Below are 18,011 nucleotides of genomic sequence, written 5' to 3' on the forward strand. Positions count from 1 at the left end.
TCATAACAAGTTTGTACTTGTTCTTTCATAACTAACGAGGTTTTAGACTTCAGTGGATCATAACTAGTTTGTACTTGTTCTTTCATTAGTAACGATGTTTTAGACTTCAGTAGATCATAACTAGTTTGTACTTGTTCTTTCATTAGTAACGAGGTTTAGACTTCAGTAGATCATAACAAGTTTGTACTTGTTCTTTCATTAGTAACGAGGTTTTAGACTTCAGTAGAGCATAACAAGTTTGTACTTGTTCTTTCATTAGTAACGAGGTTTTAGACTTCAGTAGATCATAACTAGTTTGTACTTGTTCTTTCATTAGCAACGAGGTTTTAGACTTCAGTAGATCATAACTAGTTTGTACTTGTTCTTTCATTAGTAACGAGGTTTTAGACTTCAGTAGATCATAACTAGTTTGTACTTGTTCTTTCATTAGTAACGAGGTTTAGATTTCAGTAGATCATAACAAGTTTGTACTTGTTCTTTCATTTGTTACGAGGTTTTAGACTTCAGTGGAGCATAACAAGTTTGTACTTGTTCTTTCATTAGTAACGAGGTTTTAGACTTCAGTAGATCATAACTAGTTTGTACTTGTTCTTTCATTAGTAACGAGGTTTTAGACTTCAGTAGATCATAACAAATTTGTACTTGTTCTTTCATTAGTAACGAGGTTTTAGACTTTAGTAGATCATAACTAGTTTGTACATGTTCTTTCATTAGTAACGAGGTTTAGACTTCAGTAGATCATAACAAGTTTGTACTTGTTCTTTCATTTGTTACGAGGTTTTAGACTTCAGTAGATCATAACTAGTTTGTACATGTTCTTTCATTAGTAACGAGGTTTAGACTTCAGTAGATCATAACAAGTTTGTACTTGTTCTTTCATCAGTAACGAGGTTTTAGACTTCAGTAAATCATAACAAGTTTGTACTTGTTCTTTCATTAGTTTGTTTGTTTTGTTTTGGAATTTCGCACAAAGCTACTCGAGGCTACTTGAATCACTATTCAAATTTCATCTTACTGCAGCTAAAGTTCAGAGATCCATTTCCAAAGTAAGTAAAGTACGGATGTGATTTACAACGAACTAAATCATTTCATGGCTTTGGATAAAAATAGTAAAGATGGAGAATTCGACTATCTGTTTAAAACAACAACAGAACAACAAAAACCCGATCATAATCTTTCTTTAGTAGATAAGTTTTGATCTCTTTTATTTTGTTTGTTGGTTTTAGCACAAAGCAACACAATCAGTTTTCTGTATTATTTATGACAGAAGGAAGTGTTGCAGTAAAAACCATCATTAGACTTTCATACAAATGTTCTTTATGATTATTACTATTAAACGTATAATTGTATACCAGCCTTTCATTACCAGATCAATATTTATAATATTACATTAACTAGAATGCATTATTAATAACGACAAGTTGAAAATATGGTTCACTTATGATCATCTTCTATGGACGTTCAAACCTGTATATCATTACGAATGGTACTCTGAATATTATGCCTTATGTCAGGTTTCAGTAACCCTTTCACTAGTATCACTGGACCCAATTTTATTTTGATGGATGAGAACACTCAGATTCAGGACAATGTTTCACCTCCATGATTACTGACTCTCACTTTAAAACAAACTAACTCTTGATGTTGTATACTCATTCGTAAATACAAAGTTTTGCACAAACAAAAAAAGTCTTTGTTACAAACACATCAGATTTCACTTGTGTAAACTCTTAAACTTTCTAAATAAATTTAAACATTAATGAAGTTTAAGTTTGCAGGTCTTGTAATATTCACAGAGTTAACTACTCATCATTACTAAATGGTATTAAGTATCTAAGACTTTCGTGGATTCTTCCTTTATTTATATTTAACGTTAGTAAGGAAGAGAGAACTTCACAACTAGTTCACCACAACAACTATGATGATATAGTTCCATGTTGTTGATATATTTAAGTTATTTCAGGTTGCTAATGATGAGTACAGGAATACATCAAATACTGTACATTATATAATATTATACACATTACAATAGATCGACTTTTAAAATGAGAAACGTTGTTTGATTCGTTTTATTTTTACTCCCTTTAAACATTTTAAAGCAGAAACATTTATTTGATATTGACAGATTCATTTACTTTCTTCTGTTTATACTGTTATGTCATGAAACACATTCTTTAATAGTTCTGATTTTTATTATTTATTTTATTTGTAATTAATAGTTTGATTTTTGTATTTAGTACAGTTATAATACTTTATTTCTCTTTAAACAGGTTTTTATTGTTGTTATTATTGTACTCGCGTTTCATTATCAGTATTATTTTCTTTTTCACAGCATTATATTTACAGTAGGTTGCTGTTGCTATTTTGAATTAAGCACAAAGCTACACAGTGGGCTATCTGTGCTTTATTGTCAATTGTAACTTCGTTACACAATTTAGTTCACTTCTTTTTATCAACATTTTGGTATTTAAGACCCTGTTAGATATGTACTTTACGAACTGTTCCTTTTCTAAGATCCATCTTCACCTGGCTGCTTCAAAAGCGACGATCCAAAGGAACGTGTCCGGTGTCCTAAAAATCATTACAGCAACTACTTTGGATCATATAACTGTTGGTCCTGTCCGAAAGGTCAACATACAAATCCTGGAATGCCCGGTGTGGCCAGGTGGTTAAGGCGTTTGTCTCGTAATCTGAGGGTCGCGGGTTCAAATTCCCGTCGCACCAAACATGCTCGTCTGGAATGCCCGGTGTGGCCAGGTGGTTAAGGCGTTTGTCTCGTAATCTGAGGGTCGCGTGTTCAAATTCCCGTCGCACCAAACATGCTCGTCCTTTCAGCTATGGGGCGTTATAACGTTACGGTCAATCCCACTATTCGTTGGTAAAAGAGTAGCCCAAGAGTTGGCGGTGGGTGGTGATGACTAGTTGCCTTCCCTCTAGTCTTACACTGCTAAATTAGGGACGGCTAGCGCAAATAGCCATCGTGCAGCTTGCACGAAATTCGTAAAACAAACAAGTATATCTTGGAGCTTGCTTACTGGATGCATGTAGAGGTAAGTTTTATCAGACACTTTTAAAAAAACACTATGAAAGTCTTTATATAGAAATTATTTTGATATTTTATTATTGCAAATGCTTAACTCTTAAATAACTTTACAACTTCTTTTCATGGTCATTAACAACTCATGTTATTTATGTAATTCGATAATGTTCACTTCTTATATAGCGAGTGAAGAAACTTACAGTATTAGTTTAATATGAAGTTCGGGTATTTGACACGTGGCCTGTTTCTTCTATTTTGCTATATTTTTATTATTTAGTATCCCTGATTAGATTTTATGTTTTTTAAAGGGGTTTGACTAGTTTTAGTTTATATGTTCTTTATCAGTTACGTTTATTTATATATTTTCTCTTTGATTTGTTAAACTTCTTGTCATTTTTCTGTTGTTTTTATGATCGTTTCTTTCTAATTTTTTCCAATTTTTCGTCTGTTTTTCAAAAACACGTTTAGCATTCGTAAAGATTTGAATGATACGTTCTCCAAATACACAGGATTTAAAGTGTGGTTGCTGTAGTTAAATATTACCAAACTGGTGCAATTTGAAATGTCTTTATTATAAAATACTCGTTTTCTAAACAAATAATTCTATCAACACTTTATATAGAAAGAGTGGTTCAGTAACAATAAAAGTGTTAAACAATTATATTATTGTTTTCATTTTAGGTACCATGGTAATAATGTTACTTACGCTTCCGTTGATATTTTTCAAGGTGGGATTACCACTTATGGTACTTGTAGCATGGTAAGCACAAATTTTCTATTGGTAAAATTTGTTTACTGTCAGGTGGAAAACCATCCAAAAGTATCGAACTTCTAACTGTAATGTTATTAACCTTCAAGTTTACAGCTAATTGGTTTAACTGTCTAACAGTTTAGAAATACTTCAATCTATTTAATGTTTATTATCATGATTTTTAAACTGATTTCTTATTATGAATGTTTGTAATGGTATTTACGATTTTTATAATGATTAAATGTTTCTAACTTGTAAACGGCTTATGTCCCAGGAAGGTGTGTAGTTTAAAACTACATAATTAAACTCGAATTTGTTAACTGACACTTACAGTAAACAAAATAATTTACATTTAAATACTAATTGTTGGTGTTAGTTTTACGTAATAGCCAATCAACTAATTTACAATAAAATTGGTGTTTTCATTTTTATTTCTTCCTCTCTTACCCTGATCTAGAATCTAATTTAAAATTGTTATCCTATAATGAAACTTTTTTATGTTGATTTAATAGAACAAGAATCCTTTCAGTTAAACGTGCCAGTTATCCAGTGTATTAATATACTACTGTAATATTATAATGACGCTAAAGTTTAACACGTTACATTACAGTTGTTGTTATTTGCCGTTCAGCTCATATAATATGATGATCAGTCTCACTATTTGTTGGTAAAAGTGTAACCCAGTTGTCAACATTGGGTGGTGTTGATTATATGTCTTCTTTTTCTAGTCTATAACTCCTAAGTTAAGGACAATTAGCGCAGATAACCCACATGTAGCGTTGTACAAAATTCAAAACAACCTAGCCAAATGTAGCATTTACGAAGTTACGAAAGCTGGTGAAGTACTGAATAAACATTTTGAAACTAGAAAGACGTTTCCATATGTTTTGTAAATCAAATAGGACACGTTCGGTTTGAACAATATGTGTATCAGTTAATGTATATTATATATTTTTCTTTATAGTTGTCTTTCAATCACCATAGTGAACATATATATTGATAGATTTGAAGAACATACATCAGTGATGTGTATTAGTTACTATCAAACAGTCATGGTGTTATAGTTGTTTGTTTGTTTTGTGTATAAGTTGTATCAAACAGTCATGGTGTTATAATTGTTTGTTTGTTTTGTGTATTAGTTACTATCAAGTAGTCATGGTGTTATAATTGTTTGGTTGTTTTGAATTTCGCGTAAAGCTACAGGAAAGCCATCTGCTCTAACTGTCATTAATATAGCAGCGGATGACTAAAGGAAAGGCAGCTTGTCATCACCACACACCGCTAACTTTTGGGCTACTCTTCAATCAAAGAATAGTGGGATTGACGGGTGAAAGGGCGGGAATGTTTGATGTGACGGGGATTCGAACTCGCGACTCTCAGATTACGAGTCCAGGGCCCTACTCACATGGTCATGCCGGGCCAGCTTAACGCAACCTTTCATGTCATCTTTGTTTTCAATACTTTCTAAGCGTCGAATTTCAATTATAATTTTATCTGAACCTTTTGTTCTTGTATTTGAAAATCAGGAAGACAAATTTGGTGACGTATTTTACGTGACCCTCAAATACACATTGAATATTTAGTCGATATTTATGCCAACATGTAAATATTCTAGCACGTTTAATTTCACAGGACGAACTTCAAGTTGTAAACTACATCACATATACTAAAACCTGTGTTATCGAAGTATTTCATGTAATATTAGGACTCTTCAGTTTAGCTGGTATACGGCAGATCTAGTAGTTGTTGAGACATTGCTCATACTGTCAAATTGATTGAACAATATTTTTTTTTATGTTTGAACTTGTTTAAATTCGTGAATCGTGACATTTGTCAATGTTATCAAAGTTATTAGCCACTAAACCTAATGCCAGGATTTATCAATATAATACAGTTTATATAAATAAATATAGATCTATAGATCTTCTCTGATGAAATTCACTTTGTGTAAATGTACCAAAACAAATTCAGTATTTGTAATTATTGTTTCTATTTCAGTGACAAAAAATCGAAAAATTCTCTGAAGAAGTTTCTCCACCGTTTACGAAAATCTGTTTCTCGTGAAGTGGAGAAATATTTTGTTTCGTCATTTTGAAGATCTAGACGATCATGTCACACTAAGGTAACCAGTGTGTGACGATCTGTAAGTATCTGGTTTTTTATGATTTTAGCAGGATACTGAATTTTTATATTGCGTATATACAACGTAATGTATTGTATTACAAGAAGCAAATTTTAATTCATTAATTGTAGCTATTAACAAGTGGTTAGGCCATGGCCTTACAGCTTTCAAAAACCTACGTTTCTGACCACATACGACTGAATAATCATTTTTCTTAGATGACGGTTAAACACTAAAACTTTGTGGGTAAGTGGCTTTACAGAGAATGTTGGGTTTGTTTTCTGTACTTTTCTGATACAACTGGAAGTCGTACTGACTATTTAGATGTATTTTACCTGGTGAAATGAAGATATTTTGTTAGTGGTCAAGTTATTACATAAAAGTGTTCTTTGTACCACAATTATTATCTGATCCACAAAATGGTATTATTATCATGAACTTTATCGGGGCACTAGTGATCTGGAAAAAAACTTCTTATGAGATTGTATGTGTAGAGGGAGATGAACTCTAACTTACAATGGATATTTAGTTTGTGTTTTTTGTTTTAGACTATCATACGTTTAAACAGAAATATGTTAAAGGTCGAGAGTTCATAATTTTACAAACCCTTCTGGAATGTCTCTGAATAGATTTATACTGATATTTTCAATTGAAATTACTTACTGGATTTATCTACATTTTGGCTGAAATTTTAGACACTAAGAGACACAACTTTTTTTTATAACCATGCGGTGTTTTATGTTTTTTTTACCAACATCCGTGTGGCATGACACTAATTGGATACTTTAACTTTTAATCCATGTTAATATAAAAGAAAAACAACAATCTGTACTTTAACTACAACTGTTTTCTCCCCACGTGACGTATCAAACCCCACTCACTTCACCCTACACCGGAGGATACTAATCACATGATATCAATTCTCAACCGCTCTCCGAATACACGGCGGCTCTTTTTTACTATTATTGCGGTGTAAGAGAGCCTTTGGTGATCTTCTGTTTTAACCATTTGCACTATTATACTGTAGGGTGTTATCTATCTGTCTCTCAGTCAGTAAACACTAAAATGATGCCATATAAGGGGTACTTAACGTTGTAATTTGTACTGTCGTGACGTTAGTGTAACGTGCACATGCCATAAATCACGAAAAGAATTATAAACTGTACGATACAACACAGCATGACGTATGAACTTGAAAAAATATTTTTCTTACTCTTCATTTTGCTTTTATCTGCTGTTGAAAGAAAACACGTTAGAGGTCGTTTCACCAAATATCTAGTTTATTAATATATTTCGTAGGTTCGAATTTAACGAAAGATAAAAGGATTATGTATTCAACTTATTATTTTGTAGTTAATTCATTACAGGGAAAACAAAACTAACCTGGCAAGTATCATGACATAATATCTCAGAAAATAAGGAAACAGATAATTTCAAAATACAGTAACAACTATTTCTAACTGATGATTATGCCTTACCAAAGGTCGAAAGGATGAAATTATTAAAAGTCAAAATTTACCTTATGTAAAAGTTACTGTTATTGTATTTTAATATTAATTATTCAACCTAGCAGGTTCCTTACCAGATATCAGTGGCCCGACATAGCCAGATGGTTAAGACACTTGACTCGTAATCTGAAAGTTGCCGGTTCAAATCCCTGTTACACCAAACGTTCTTGCCCTTTTAGCTGTGGGGCATTATAATGTGATGGTCAATCCCACTATTTGTTAGTAAAATAGGAGGCCAAGAGTTGTCAGTGGGTGGTGATAACTAGCTGCCTTCCCTCTAGTCTTATACTGCTAAATTAGGGACGGCTAGCGCAGATAGCCCTCGAGTAACTTTGCCCGAAATTCAAAACCAAAACAGATATCAAGACAAAGCTAGTTTAGACGCTATTTAATCTTGTACCAATCGGCATTTTCTTTTATTTCAAACTTAAGTAAAAGTTACTTGAATCATTAATTGGTTTTCAAATCAGAGACGGATTAAGCGTTTTACATCGTATTTGAAAAGATTTTATTTTAACGTTTTTAAACTTCTCTTCATTAGTTTTACTTTTTGAGCTAAAAAATAAAGTTTGTAGAATAGCTATTGTGGGCCTGTCGCAGATACCCCCTTGTTAAGATTAAACCCACACACAAACATATTTTATTTAGTGAATAAAACCCACCATCAATTCTTGAACCTCCCTTTAAGGACAGTTCATGTAGTGGCAAAAAAGAGAAAAAGATTCAGTGCATTGTTATTATTTTTTATACCAAAAACACTTGAACAACATTCAATATAACCATTATGATTCATTTGTTAGAATTATGAATTGTCAGTTTGGGAAATCCTTACTTATAGAAAATGATAAAGAGTACTGGGACAAAACATCAGTTTTTATCATTTGTAACTGTCGAATCATTAACGAGAATAAGATAATTTGATGTAAGAGAGATTTTAATTGGTTAACGCGATCTATATTTTCAAGCATTTTGTTTCTGTGTCGGGAAACTATATTTTCAGGCTATTTCATATTCGTGTTTAACTTTACTTACATAGGCGAACAAGGCTAGTTAGATATTCTTGGATGAAGTTTATTTGGGTAGAGAGAACGCTGTAACAATGATAAATCGTACAACGATTCATGTCTATATATATTGTCTTGATGGTTTGATGAGTGGTCATAACCCAGATGAGAGATTATGAAACATTGAATTTGGTCAGTAGGTTGTTTGTTTTACGCAGGTGACGAAAGTTTAGCACATTACAGAACAAAATATGCATGACCGTCGGTCATCGTTGACCCGCTAATAATTGAAGATTTGAAACTGGGACTTCTCTTACCCTTTTTATTAATAATCGTATTATATATGTATTTGTTGTTGTTTTGAATTAAGCACAAAGCTACACAATGGGCTATCTGTGCCCTGCCCACCACGGGTATCGAAACCCGGTTTTTAGCGTTGTAAGTCCGCAGACATACCGCTGAGCCACAATTCGTTGGTAAAAGAGTAGCACAAGAGTTGGCGGTGGGTGGTGATGACTAGCCGCCTTCCCTCTAGTCTTACACTGCTAAATTAGTGATGGCTAGCGCAGATAGCCCTTGAGTAGCTTTGCACGAAATTCAAAACAAACCTTACCATTTAATTAAATTATCCTTAAAGACAATAATATCATAGAATAAGTAAAATTAAAAGTATATGTCAGTATTAAGTTCCTAAATAAAACCCACACATTACATCTAATGAAACATGAACACATAACTGTTACACTGATCTAAAACCACTGTATTTATACTTATGGCCTGAAAATAAATACTAAGTACTAAATACCAGTGATCTATTGTTAACACTGTTGCTACAAATACAAATGTTTAAAAACCAATTATTAAAGATGTATTTATATGAAAACGTTTCACAACAAAATAATTAACAACTATACTATTATTATCTCTGTAGGTTTTTGTTTTGCCATCCAAGTAAGTCTGACAGAAATGAGATAAGTAATATGGTATTTATTCAACCTGGAACCCTATCCCAGCATATTTGGACTTGGATAGAAGATCGTCACAGTACGTTAGAGATAACAACTTTCCTGTTGTTCTGCAGACAACTGACCTGTCTCTTGAAGAGGTTCAGAAATTAATCAGTATCTTATCCAATGCACTTTCTGATTTTACTACCTTATTGGAAGGCTTTACTCCGAAATTTAATATACATCTCATTAAACATGTTATCCAGCAGTTAACAGAACGGACAAAAATAGAAACTGAAAATGTTTGTTCTTTGACAGTCATCATCAGATTGAAAATACTCGAAAGAAGAGACAAGATATTTCACTGTTAGCTTTTATCGGTTTGAAACATCTTTGTCAGCCTCTGCATGGAGATGTTGAGCTGTTGAATCTCACTGTTATGAAATACCTTCTACCAAACATCCTGATGTTGACAGTTACGGGAAGTCAATCTATCCCTCGAGCCCAGCAAATAGTTAAAGATAACGCTGTTAATTTTATTTGTTACCTTATGAAGAAGAACCAAGAAGCTTCATTGAAGGATGTGAGAGTTCTTTTCCAACACTTGTGTACCAAAGTTGTTGATATATCAGACTTCAGATGTAAAGTAGCCAAAGCTTGTATAGAGATACTGAAATGTTTTCCTACTGTATCATTTGCTGAAATGGTTGAATGGCTGCATAGGTTGGTACGACATGCTAAGGTTAATTATAGGGTTTTTAGCTTGGAAATATTTTCATTGCTGGTCAATGAATCAGAAAGAAACCAGAAGTAAAAAAAAAAAAATGTCAGCAGACAAACAACTTGCCAACGAGATTGAATTCGATCTTCGTTGCTTTGAACAACAGCAAGAGGAGGAAAAACAAGAAAAAAGGAATATTGAAAATGCTTTAAGGCAGAGAAACTCGAAGAGAGCATCTGAGAAAGGTAACATACCTCAGCCAGTCATTAATCCTGCCGAGCTAGCCACCCCATACACTGTTTCCAGAATTCACACACCAAAAAGTAACTTAATGAATTCAATTAAGAAAACTGTGGAAGCAGCAAAGCTAGTTTCTTCCCAAAGACGGTTATCAAGAGCAAAAAGTTCAAGAAACACATGTGTTGAAAACGATTCTCCAAATCTATGTGGTAGACAAGAAAATGCACTAAACAGAGTAAAGCTGGCTAGTTTTCCAGTTGTTTTGTTAGACAGAATGGATGTTGAAGCAGCTCAAACAAAACTACAAGAAATTAGTGTGCATTAGTGTGAAGTAAGGAATAGGAGCAGAATTGAAGAACACCTCAAACTCCAAACCATCATACCCCAAAGAAAAGTGTTATTTCTTCAGTTTTGAAGAGGGCAGTTAGCACACCTTCTGGTGTGATTAGCAACAAAACCTTTCAAAATCCTCTTGATGTCAGTACGAATGTCAAATATGTTTCTCATGCAGACAACATGAACCTGTTCCTTAAGAACTCGACATCTTTAGGTTTGGCACTGGCCATTGTCCACCATTAATCTCAGGCCAGCACTGCCCAGTGCAACTATGCCAAATCTCGGGCTCGGTGGTTTGGCAAATAGGCCTTCTCTGCCGACTCCCCATTTGGACTGGACTGGACCTCCTTCCCAGTCAGTTGCTTTGTGGTTCGTTTTCTCGCATATCCCGAAGTTGCCTGGGGAGAGGTGGTGCAGCGTGTCAGTTCGGTAGTGCACGATTACCACTACTGCCCTGCTAACTTGTTTGGCAGAACAGAAGTGATGAGGAGGGTACTCCCCTTGGGACTGTTCTTTTTATAGATAACTGCACTGCACGGACTATTGAGCCCCATGTCTTCACCTTCCTGTGGGGTGACAAGCCTGGGACTGTATCTCGGCTTTCTTTGACACTGCTGCCTCGCAGGAGAGGACTGAGCATACCACGTGCCCAAGCTCAGTGTCTTTCTCTCTTACTGTCTACCACCTTTTGCTATCTGTCCTTGGAGGGTCATCCATGTTGCCACCTCATTAGATTCTTGGTTAGCACGGGACACAGGCTCTTTGATGTTCCACTGCCTGCAAACACCGGTGTGGTTTGACCCTTCTTCCTGGTGTGTCGACGCTGCTGCAGCGTTACGACGATGTCGTGCCGTTTCAGCCGATGTTCCGACGGACTCCCGTTCCCTCTACCGCCTGCTGGCCCTTGAATGTACCCACAGGATTGAGCAACACCATCCTGCTCTGCCGTGGGGCATTATTTTGGGCCGCGTCGCGCTGCGTCATCTTGATAGCAATCTCTAGGCTTTCAACTAGCGCGTTTTGTATAAAATCCTTCCGGTGAAGGAGCGTACGTTCCTATAGAACTATTGTGCAACAGAGTTGTGTCCTTTGTGTCACACTCAGGTGGAGTCTGTCATGTACAGGTTGGTCCTCTGTCCAACGTAGGTGGAAATCTGGGAAAGGTGGCCCGCTTTTTCCAGGTCCCATTTCTCACGGCTGAGACCATCTTATACCACGTGCAGGTTTCCGTTTCCAGCCACTTGGCCTTTTCGTTCCAGTTCACGTTGACTGGCTTTAAATACGTCATCTGGCTTGTTCGAAATCAACTCGTTTTCGAACAGGCACCGGTGTCGTACTTTAAGATACTGGCTAAGGCCAAGTATAGGCTGTTTCTCCGTCTCGAAGAGAACTTTCAGCGGCTGAGTTCGAGGGACTTTTTCCATCAATGGCGGCCGGACGTCTCGCCTCTCTGTGCATTGGTGGGGGGTCAGGTCGTACTTGGGTTCCCTATATCCACTCTCGCCTCTTATATGTGTATATATATTTTTCCTTAATTATTTTTCTTCTTTTTTTGCATATATTTACTTATTAACTTTCCTCTGCTTTGTATTTATTTAATTATTAATTTTTTTGCTTTGTATATGTTTAGTTAGTACTTTTTGCCTTGTACTTATGTAATTTTGTGCCTTTTATATATTTCATTATTTTTTGCATTGTATACATATTTAATTACTTTTGTTTTTTCTTTGTATATACCATTATTTTTTCATATGTATTTAATTATTACGTTTTTTTATCTTGCTTTATATACCTAAGAGTAATTCTTACGTTTTTTCACTTTGTATATATGTATAATATTTTTCATAGTTCATACCGCGTTCTTTTTTGTCATGACTCATTGTACAGTTATTTCTTTTTGTAAATAAATTCAAAATTTATATTTGTTTCCCAACTTAATATCTAGGTGTTTACAATGGTTATGTTATGTTTATTTGATTTGCAGTGTTTATATTTAGGTTATTTATTTGTAGGTTGTTTTGGTTATTGAACATAAAGTTAGTTTTGGTGAGTGAATTCTATAAAGGTTGCTAATTGGTTGCTAGGGGTGTGTATCAATGGTTTGGGGTCTTGGATATAAAGTTCTAAAGCTGTCTTACAGGCTTCAGTCGTTCGGACTTCTGTGAAGAGGGAGATTACATCAAAACTAGCCATTAAAGATTTATGATGTAGTTGATTAAGAATATATTTAAAGTTAAAAATAGTCTTTGAAAAAGGAGCCGACTGATGTTACATATTTAGTAAATACCCACGCTATATAGACACTTCTAAACAGTATCTTAAACAACTTTTTCAAAGAATTTTCACATAAAACTATCTACGTAATTTCACAGAAAAGAAATCTAAAAATCAACCTCGCACAAAAAAATATTAATTCTAGAAACAACTTAAAACAAGACAACAACATCAAAATTCTAAATGCAGATAAAGGTAATGCTTTTGTTATAATAAACACAAATAATTTAAAAAATGAACATCTTGTCAGATACAAACAAATTTAAACTACTAAACACAAATCCAACGAAAACACACGAAAACCAGTTTAACAAAATGCTACTACAAATGACAAAAACCAACACAATTTCAGAAAATTTTATTCTTACCTACGAAAGACCAACTCACGCCCACCACAACTATACGGCATTCACAAACCTTATTATCTACTACGACCATTATGTTGATCTACGAAACATTTAACCATAACCTCGGTAACTACATAGCGACTTGCTTTTTTTCTGCTGGCGGACTCCGGACTTGTCCACTTCTTTTTTACCGCCTTCCTTTCGCTCTGCGTTCTCACCCGACATTTTCATACCACCCCACCTCACTTCATCGCTTCAAACGAGCCAAATTAAAATACAGGAAAACTCCGACGAACAGATAAATAATCTTCCACGAGCGGGGACGAAGAGGAACTACAACATTTCTGAACACCCCTATTAGGGAGAGGATTTCTCAAGCTTCTCTCTCTCTAAACTAAACCACTGCCAAGGTTTCATTTCATTTAAACACACTGACCTAAAGACGAAAGGCAGAAGACTTTCGAAACGTCGTCCTCTAAACTTGTGTCGCCAAAACAGGCAATTGCCGTCCATTCTACAAAGTTTCATCATGAATACTCTGCCTAAAAAATCTATCAAAGAACACAATTTTGCCTTTATAAACACCTAAAGCTTGCAACTGAGTCACCGAATGGCGACGAAAATTTGAATTAGTAGTTCTAGTTTTACCACAAACATTATTTGGAAGTAATTATTTTGCACTGAAGATAGTGTGTCACAAAAATTGTAAAAAAAATGTGTTGTGAGTTTTATTTTCTGTAAAATGTTAGAGGATATTCTCACGTATTTTCTTTCCTTTTAAATCAAATATGCCGATGACACGTGTACAATATCCTGAGCAAGATTATTATAAAAGGCGCATTACATATACATATATATTATGCACTTATAACCTTTATCGACTGAAATTATGTAATAAAGCCTTTATCCATTTGTATTTAAGTAATTTATCTGTTGTTGTTAATAAATTGCTCTTTTAAAATTAATAGTAAAAAATTTGGAAAATAATCTTATTTTAGTTCAATTAAGATCAAAACATATCTTTTAAATAAAGAACCAATACAATTTTTACTTTCAAAAGCACTGAATAAATTAGAACAAAGTTCTGTAAAACTAAATTCTTTTTTATCTTCATTGTTTTCAAGAAAATATATTTAGAACAAGATAATACTGATTTGAAGAAATTTTTTGATAAAGTTAGTTTTGCTTATATTTCCATAGTGGTTTCTTTCTGAAAATTTTGATTCAGTCCATAAAGGTAAAGGGTGTTTTTTATTATGTTATTCTTATTATCAAAGTAAAGTATTAAAATAATTATAAATTTATGCTACAGATTTTTAACTTCAGAGAAACAATGAAAACAAAAATAATTTATCTCAATTGAATCTTGCTAACATTTCTTTCGTTGTGAAGGACATAAAATAATTAATGTTGGTATGTGATAGGTTAGAGTTTGACACACATACGTAAATCCACAAATACTGCAAGTTAACAAGTATAATATATTTTCTGCTTTACATATTGGTTTGTTAAGAAAAATAATTACGATAAATAAATATATTACTTTTTGTCAATACGAAAGTTATGCGAATATTTTTCCAGTATTTATTAATTGAAGGCCTGGCATGGCTAGGTGGTTAAGGCACTCGACTTATAATCCGAGGGTAGGGGGTTCGAATCCCTATCATACCAAACATGCTCGCCTTTTCAACCGTGGGGACGTTATAATGTGACTGTCAAATCCCACTATTCGTTGTTAAAAATGTTGCCCAAGAGTTGGCGGTGGGTGGTAATGAGTAGCTGCCTTCCCTCTAGTCTTACACTGCTAAATTAGGGACGGCTAGCGCAGATAGCTTTCGTGTAGCTTTGTGCAAAATTCAAAAACAAACAAATAAGCTTTAAAATTAAAGGATAGATAAATTATATACTTCAATTAAATTTAAGTTTAGAGTGATAAAACGACTTCAATAACAAGGTGAACAGTTTTGTAAGATTAAGCAAGTTACGTATGAAACTACCAATATTTTCTTTTCACTTTAGAATATCGAAAGTTCAAGTATTCAGCTTTTAACTCAAGCTCAATTTTAAAACGATGAATGAAGATTTCTATAAATTGACTAACATCTCGGTTATGGATCAAAATACAATGTGACAACATCTACTACTTCCAAAATTCAGCGAATGGATAAATAAATTGAATTTTTTCTAATTAGTTGAACTTATACGAATCACCCGTTATGACAAATAAAAATTAAATAAATCGAGTGTTATGGTATATAAGTTCAACCAGTGATGTATAGTTTAACAGCCCATGCGCCGTAATACATGCTGTGATAACAACTTGATGGGTTTCATGCTCCAATTATTAACAGTTTCCTAACTGTAATAACTTAAAACTTTGATAGGAAAATTCATTTTAAAATTAATTTTTGTTTCTAGAATATTGCGGTCTTCTTCTTCATGTGTCAAATCTGCGGTAGACATCAACGACCATGGCATGCCAGACTTCTCTGTTGTCAATCCACCTTATCAACTCGATGTTGCTCATTGAGTTCTTGGTGACATAGTTATTGAGGCTGTCGATATATTTAGTTCTTTGACACCCTCTGCTTTTCCTCCCTTCTATTTTTCCACATAGCATCTGTTTCTTTATCCCATTCTTCCTACAGATGTGTCCTAGAAATTCCATTTGTCTCTTTCTTATAGTTTTCATGAGGGACCTTTTGTATCCTGCCAGTTCCATGACTTCCACATTTGTTTTACTTTAAGTCCATGATATTTTTAGCATCCTTCTAAGAAACCACATTTCAGCAGCTTCTAATCTCTTCTCCGTATCTTTGTTCAGTGTCCAACTCTCACAGCCATATAAGAGAACAGGCCATACATACGATTTCAAGGTGTTAATTTTAGTGACATTTGTTATGTTCCTGTTTATGAATATGGACTTCATTTTATTGAGAGTATCCTTGGACATTGCAATTCTTTTCTTTATTTCTGTGTCACTCTTTGCATTTGATGTTATAGTATATCCAAGATATTTGAAGCTTTCGACTTGTTTTATTCTCACGTCCTTACCGATTATGCTACATGTGGGTGTAATTGATTGTTTTGAGATAACCATGTACTCTGTTTTCTTTGCGTTTAACTGCAAGCCTTTTTCTTCACTCTCGTCTACTGTTGTTGTAAGGAGAGTCTGTAGATTTCGTTCGGAGTCCGCAATGAGTATTGTGTCATCAGCGTAGCTCAAGTTGTTGATATTGCATCCGCCTACTTTGACTCCCTGATGCTCATTGATGTTTTGTAGGATTATTTCACTGTATAAGTTAAAAAGATCTGGTGAAAATACACATCCCTGCCTCACCCCTCTTTCAATTGGTCTATATTCACTCAATTCATTTTCAATTTTGATAGCTGCCATTTGCTGCCAGTAAAGGTTTCTAAGGATTCTTAGATCTTTAGCATCGATGTTCAGGTCTGACAACATGTCGAATAGGTCACCATGCCTCACTTTGTCAAAGGCTTTAGAATAATCGATAAAACATAGATATAAATCCTTTTGTACTTCCAGTGATCTTTCCAGAGCATGTTTAGAACGAAAATTGCATTTCTAGTGCAAGGTGGGTAAGACATCAAAGCCAGAAGGAATCTTGGATTAAGTTCACAACTAGCATATCTTCTACCACCAGTTCCAAGGTCATATGGGACAGGGTTCAAAAGGTTAGTGGGCACTACAATTCTGACCCCTCTCCATCTTACTCTCTGATGGCCAAGAGGTGGCTGATGTCAGGAGCATCGCCGATACTCTAGGTGAAAGCTTTTGCCGGGAATCTAGAACTTCTTGTTTCTCTACCCTCTTGGCCATCAAAACTCGGGCAGAGCGTTCACCTCTTTCCTTTCGAACCGACTGTCTCTTTGACTATAATTGTCCCTTTACACTGGTGGAACTGAAAATCGCCCTTTATCGGTCTGGCAGTACATCTGTTAGATCAGATGATGTACACTATGACATGCTGCACTATCTCTCTCCTGCTTCTCTTAATATTCTTCTAATTGTTTTTAACCGGATCTGGCAGGAAAATGTTTTTCCTGATGCCTGGCGCCAGGCTATTATCTTACCTTTCTCTAAACCTGGGAAAGATCCCAAGATTCCTTCAAACTACCGTCTAATTGCTTTGACGAGCTGTCTCTGTAAGACCTTAGAGAGGATGGTTAATGCTCGTCTTGTTTGGTTCCTCGAATCAAACAACCTCCTCTCGCCCACCCAGTGTGGGTTCCGACGACAGCACTCCACCACGAACCACCGAATTCGACTTGAAACATCAATCAGAGAAGCCTTTCTCAAACGCCAACATCTTGTTTCAATATTCTTTGACATTGAGAAGGCTTATGACACAACATGGAGGTATGGCATTTTGCGAGACCTCAATATATATGGGGTACGTGGCCATTTACTCATGTTTATTTAAAAAATTGTAATGGACAGGAGATTCCAAGTTCGTGTGGGTTCGACACTTTCACGTTCTTTTGTACAGAAACTTGGGGTCCCTCAGGGCTGTGTTTTGAGTGTCGCACTTTTCAGTATAAAGATAAATGCCATCACTGAACAACTCTCTCTCACAGTTGCAAAATGGCTCTATGTCGACGACTTTCAAATCTCGTGTTAGTCGTCGAACATGAGATGTATTGAGCGGCAACTACAAACTGCCCTCAATCGTGTAATGAAGTGGACTACGACGAGCGGC

At 34.9% G+C, this 18,011-nt stretch overlaps 1 protein-coding gene across 2 annotated transcripts; it reads left to right on the plus strand.

The window, feature by feature from the left end:
- Nucleotides 1-3,457: 3,457 nt before the first annotated feature.
- On the plus strand, nt 3,458-12,530 carry LOC143244424 (uncharacterized). 2 transcript variants are annotated; one of them, XM_076489047.1, is made up of 3 exons: nt 3,458-3,800; nt 5,790-5,934; nt 9,357-12,530. In XM_076489047.1, exon 3 carries the CDS (start codon nt 10,107-10,109, stop codon nt 10,656-10,658), a length of 552 nt encoding a protein of 183 aa, XP_076345162.1. In that variant the 5' UTR covers nt 3,458-3,800; nt 5,790-5,934; nt 9,357-10,106; the 3' UTR covers nt 10,659-12,530. The 2 variants fall into 2 exon arrangements, with proteins under 2 accessions (XP_076345162.1, XP_076345161.1); XM_076489046.1 differs by having other exon boundaries at nt 5,790-12,530.
- Nucleotides 12,531-18,011: the final 5,481 nt, after the last annotated feature.

This window comes from Tachypleus tridentatus, chromosome 2 (assembly GCF_004210375.1).
Source record: "Tachypleus tridentatus isolate NWPU-2018 chromosome 2, ASM421037v1, whole genome shotgun sequence".
NCBI lineage: Eukaryota > Metazoa > Arthropoda > Merostomata > Xiphosura > Limulidae > Tachypleus > Tachypleus tridentatus.